The 6,000-nt window shown below is 38.7% G+C and overlaps 1 protein-coding gene across 1 annotated transcript; it reads left to right on the top strand.

The window, feature by feature from the left end:
- The first annotated feature begins 1,434 nt into the window (after positions 1 to 1,434).
- Positions 1,435 to 2,928, top strand: LOC136033338 (uncharacterized). Its single transcript, XM_065714132.1, has 2 exons — positions 1,435 to 2,044; positions 2,120 to 2,928. The coding sequence occupies exons 1-2, from the start codon at positions 1,435 to 1,437 to the stop codon at positions 2,926 to 2,928; spliced, it is 1,419 nt and encodes a 472-aa protein (XP_065570204.1).
- The last annotated feature ends 3,072 nt before the right edge of the window (positions 2,929 to 6,000 follow it).

The following is a 6,000-nucleotide window of genomic DNA, read 5'->3' as shown; positions in this document are numbered from 1 at the left end:
TTTCAAAAAGTATCGTGTAGGACGGATTATTAAATATATGCCAACCTAAAGCAGAATCAAAGGAGTTGTTAGAACTATTTGAAATTAATACCTTGTCTATGTCTTTTTTATGCTGTTGTAACCGTTTTTCTAGATTCTGATGGGTCCTGCCGACATAGTAATTTCCACAATCACAGGATATTTGATAGACCCCTCTTTGGCGAGTAACTGGGGTTTTATCTTTACCGGAATTTAAGAAATTAATGATTTTAAAATTATTAGTAAAAACTACGTACAGATCATTTTTTGTGCAAATATTTTTTTTTAATTTTGTTGTGATTTTTGGGATATACGGAAGATGGACAATATTTGAGGGCTTATCAGTAGCCTCACATTGTGAAATATCTTCTTCGATTTTACAAGAATTTCTTTTTATTCTACGGTGAATTATCTTATTAACAAAAGGAATGGGGTATCCATTACCAAAAAGCATATCTCTGATAAAGTTTATTTCTGCATCTATATTCGAATCGGAGCAAATATTCAGGGCACGATCAATGAGGGAAATTACAACTGCTCTTTCAAGGTTCTCGACATAAATATTTGCCAGTAGCCCGGATAAGGGTGCCCCCATGGGTAACCCATTTTTTGCTGATAAAAAGAATCGCGAAATTGAAAATACATAGAAAACTTATTACAAATTTTAACCAGAGTCATTAAAACATCCCAAGGCTATAGTTTTTTTCTATAAAGGCTGTGCCATTAAGGTATTAAAAAGGAAGGTTTGGTATATAGGATTTTATGAATGTATAATTACTGCAGCTTTTTCTCCAAGGAAAGATTATATGATGGGTAAAATCATGCGGTTTTGAATAAATTGCACAGATTAGCGCATGGATTCGAGCCAAAAAAAGTCTAGCAATGAGCAAAATGCTGCGTTTTTCCGAACGATTACCTGTTCAAAAAGTTCTTTTCTTTTTTATCTGAGAATTGTATTTATCATCCCGCCTTTTATCCTCAAACATATTCACCTTCTACTCCCTTCACAGCTATTACTCTGGTCCCTTAACCCTGTAATATTTTCAACGAGTGTAATATTTTGAACTGTAGTTTTAGTATCATTTTACGGTCTTGCAAAGCTGTTAGTTAGGTGAAGGAAATTTTACGGAAAATATATTCTGCTCAAATTAAGGATGGGCTATTAAATTTGTTTAAATATTTAGGCCTACCTTTACAAGTTCTAATGCTTGAGCAACTAATAACCCTGTATGAAGGCTAATCCTGAGATAGATATAAAAAAAATTCAGACCGTTCTCAGAAGTGCAATAATAATAAAATACAACTAGAATTGTGCAAAATTTTTGGGGGTTTCAGCCCTGCAAGCCGAAATTATTTCCATGCATTCGCCTAACCCATTTTCCCCCTAAGAATAGTTGAAAAGATGAGGCTGGTGGGATGCTTCGTCTATCAACTCTGTCTCCCGTCGCATACAATGCAAAGAAGCGTTTTCCCACATTCCTGCTCTGTAACGCACGTTCTCTTTGCAATAAAATAGATGAGATCGATGTAGTATTAAGGCAGAACAATGTTTCTGTCGCAGACATAACAGAAACTTGGAACCTGACTGAAGTGACAGGAAGACTCACCGGTTATGCCCTATACCTCAGAACAAGGCAAGCTCTTGGTGACCAGAGACTAGGCGGTGGAGTAGCCCTTTACGTACGTGAAGATATCTCAATGACGGAGCTACGTGAACTTGAAAGCACAGAACATGAGGCTGTGTGGGTTTGGTGCAAACCATCGGCCATGCGGCGTGCTTACTCATGCATCATCTTTGCTTCAATCTACTACCCTGAAAGTGCTAAAAACCGCCGTGATCTTGTCACATATCTCCAAAAGACTGTCGACCACCTTCGTGCTTTTTATGGAAACCCTGCCATTGTTCTGGCTGGGGACTTTAACCAAACCAAGAAAAGCTGGCTAGCATCATGCCTTTCCCTCAAGCAGGTTGTAAATTTTCCAACACATGAATCTGGCAGCATACTTGATTTAATCCTGACCAACTGTGAGACATATTACCAAACCCCTGAATCCCTTGGGCCGCTTGCCTGTTCTGATCATAACGTTGTGCTCTGATCAGCTGCCGCTTCAATACCCAAGCCTAAAATTAAGCGTGTCAAGTATCGTCCGCTTACTGATTCAGCAATTTGCACCTATGGTCGATGGATAGCTACTTACCCTTTTCCAGAAGTGTATGGAGACAAAAGCCTCGATAAAAAATGCCAACTGTTCAACGAAATTCTCCATGCCAAATACCTCGAGTTTTTTCCTGAAAAGACTTTCACTAGATGTGAAAGTGATAAGCCCTGGATAACCCCCCAAATCAAGAAACTAATCCGAAAAAAGTGCAAGCTTTTCCAAGAAGGAGATTTGCAAAATGCGAAAAAATTGCGAAATCACATTACCTCTCTCACGAGAAGTGCGAAGAAAGATTACGGGCGTGAGAAATTTTCGGACAGTCTTAGGCACACTAATCCCAGGAAATGGCACAGAGCGGTCAAGCAAATCACTGGCAAGTCCATTCATAACAGCATAAAAATAAGCCACCCTGACGGAACTTACACAACTGCTAATGAGGTTAATCAATATTTCACCCGCATCTGGACCTCATTTCCATCTCCCACACAAGCCCGGAAGTCTGAAATACTTGACTCCTGTGCAGATGAAGGTGAAGTTGTTATCGATGAGATGACAACCTATAAGACCCTGATGAAGGTGAAAGTAAACTGTTCAGCTTATCCAGACGAACTTCCACCCAAACTGATTCGAGAATACGCCCCTTTTATTGCGAAACCACTCTCAGTGCTGATAAACCTTTGCTTTCGTATCTTTCCAGCTGTTTGGAAGAAAGCTTACGTTAGAATAATTCCGAAGGTTACCAACCCTTAGAGCTGTGACGAACTTATACCTATTTCACAAACACCATGCCTAGCGAAAGTGGCCGAGACCTTTATCATGAGGGTCTTACTTGACCAAATCCAGGGATCTATCGACCAGAGACAATACGGCGGACTGAAAGACTTTAATACCTCAGTGTACCTAGTGAGGATGTACGATAGTCTCCTTAAGTGGGTCGAAAAAGGTCGAAGTTTTGTAGACCTTGGTGCCATAGATTTCCGAAAGGCATTTGATCTAATCAATCACATTGTAGCTGCCCTTAATCTCAAGCTAATGGGGGCTAAGAAAAAGACTCTTACGCTCGTGTTGGACTTTCTCAGTCAGAGGATGCATCGTGTGTTTGCTCTCTACGAAGGTGATACCAATTCCGAATGGTCCTCATCCACCTGTGGAGCCCCTCAGGGCACTAAGCTTGCAGCTATTGTATTCTTGTCTGTAATTAACTTTTTAATAGCTGACTATGACGACCGCTACAAGTTCGTCGATGACCTGTCATTTATCCTGAAATATTTAGTACAAAACGGAGTTGTGACGCCACAGTTCAGTTCAAATTTTTTCAGTGTTTTCACAAAAGAATGCGCGGAGCTAAATCTTGAGATTAATGTGAACAAGTCGAAGATAGTAAGCTTTAACCCGCTAAAAGGTGATGTTATGGAGCCAAGTGTTCCATTCCTTCTAGCAAACAGTATCAAGATCCTTGGAGTTACTTTTTCCAATGACTTCAGCTTTGCCACACATATTGAAAACGTGGTTAAAAGTGCAAACGCTAGTCTATAGACTTTAAACGGTATGCGTAGGTTCAGTGCAAACACAGAGAGTATTAAGTATGCATACATAGCGTATGTCCGCCCCATTCTGGAATATGCGTGTCCTGTTTGGGTGCCCTCAGCACTGAGAACAGTGTATCTTTGTCAGGAGCTTGAATCGGTTCAGAAGCGAGCGGTATCGATCATCTTGGGCCGCCGTGACATCCCCTACGGAAAGGCTTTGGAAGTGTTAGGACTGCCGTCACTCCAAAACCAGTACAAAACTCTGATAATGAGTTTCGGAAAGTACTTGCTTTCTAAATCTCAGCACTGTGACATTCTACCTGATCAACCTCTACCATCAAGAACGAGAAAGCAAGATAAGTTAGTTCCCGTTAAAGCAAGAACAAACCGATGTGGTAATTCTTTCGTCCCGGTTTTCGTCAAAATGTATAATAAGAGTTAATATTTAAAGTTTTATTTATATTTACAAGTGTAGCTTGATTTTGTATATTTTGTAAAGAAACACAAATCAGCGACAGCTGTCAAGTTTTTGCTATTAAACCTGTCTACTACTATTACTACTACTATTACTTCCAGGAAAGGGGCTCCCTTGATTTCTTAGGAAGTGGTACTTGCCCTCTCCTCAATTACTGACCCAACATCATCAAATATAGAAATAAGAAGCTTTTTATTAAAGCACTAAAAACATCAGCTTGAACAACGAGGTATTATACCTCGTTATTCAAGCTGATGTTTTTAGTGCTTTAATAAAATGCTTCTTATTTCTATATTTGATGATGTTGGGTTTTCATTGAATTTGATTTACCTTTTTTGAATTCGATTGTATCCCTTCAAAAACAAGTTCCTTGTAGATAGCTATCATCTTTTATGGAATTAGTACTATATGGGATTAAGGGGATACAACTTGGACAACATATGTTAGTTTAAAGACATTTTTTTAACTCTCCAAGCCCCGCAGAATCATCAAAACATACGTGAAAGCAATTTTGATTTTTTTTTTTCTTTTTCTAGCAAGGACACTGGTAGTTTAACACTGGTAGTTCGAAGTCTGGAAAGCCGCAAATCTTCTCGTTTTGGCTTCTGGTATTTTAAAATTTTATGAACTTTAGCCTTTTGCAAAAAATATTTATTAGCAACCAATGAGAAAATTTATTACGTCAGTCTTGGCGTTGGATCAATCAAATTTTTGTTGGTTTGAATGTCAGATCTGGGCTACTGGGACGGGCAGCTTTAGTTGGTAGCTCAGTAATCTTAGTCAAGTAACAAAACGTAAGAAAAAATGTTTTTGTTTGGGCTATTTAATTTAAAAGTGTCAATATTAAACATTCTAAGTAGTGGACACAAATAAAATTGGTGTCAGGTTTTCTTAAGATGTAACTACGTGATGAGCTTTTAGCCAACAGATTCAAGCAAAATGAAAAAAGGCAACTGGTTTCTGCTACATATTTAAAACTAAGTCAACGTTTTAAAATGTTGAATGATCGTAGGACCTACATGATTGTCAACGTAAAAATATTCAAAGTATTTGTATGATTTGCACGGCAAAAATTTTCGCGATTGCTTCTAATTTAGCTTAGATTTTTTAGCATGAGTTCTGACCTTAGTCGGATGTGCCATGGGACATAAATTATACTGTTTACCATCCTTTCAGACATTGTCATCTGTAGTCTAAGAAATGCCACTAAAGCAAGACCCTGTCAATAAAGAGTGGCTGTATAAAGAAATCATTGTTAATGGTAATCCTGTTACCAAAGCTTTCTGCAAGCGTTACGGTTTTTCATTAGTCAAAAATACTTATCGTCAAAATCATCACTTTGCGCTATGTGAAAAGGCACCAATTGACATCAGTGGGTATGATGATGTACAGATATCATCCATCCATAAGAAATCTGCAGCTGTAACAAAGAATTACATGAAGAAGGAGTCGCGAGAAAGAGGCAATGGTGCAGATTCTGAAGATGTCGGCACTGATTCCAACAGTTCTGACGAAGATGGCTCTAATCAAGTTCCAGTACTTTCAAATGCTTTGGCTGGAACATCATTTCTTCCCAGTACTTCTGGGTCTTCTGTACCGACTCCCCTTGTTTGTTCAAGTTCCGTCCCTCTTCCTTATTTAACCAAAGTGGCGCAGCAACCAAAACTTGCGTGTATCCAAAAAGTGACCATAGAACAACAGGATGCATGCGATAAAACTTAGGCTCGTACATTCTATGCATGCAATATACCATTCGCTGTCGTCAAAAATATACATTTTGCACAGGCGATAAGAGCTACAAATCCAGCTATGAAGAAA

This window comes from Artemia franciscana, chromosome 11, assembly GCF_032884065.1.
Source record: "Artemia franciscana chromosome 11, ASM3288406v1, whole genome shotgun sequence".
NCBI lineage: Eukaryota > Metazoa > Arthropoda > Branchiopoda > Anostraca > Artemiidae > Artemia > Artemia franciscana.
The sequence above is the reverse complement of the archived record's forward strand: the minus strand, read 5'-3'. Positions and strand labels throughout refer to the sequence as shown.

Excerpts from the sequence above, each read along its gene's own strand:
- LOC136033338 (XM_065714132.1), top strand. The coding sequence starts at position 1,435 with ATGCTTCGTCTATCAACTCTGTCTCCCGTCGCATACAATGCAAAGAAG. Across the intron at positions 2,045-2,119 it reads TGATTTAATCCTGACCAACT|CTGCCGCTTCAATACCCAAG; the intron begins GTGAGACATATT and ends TGCTCTGATCAG.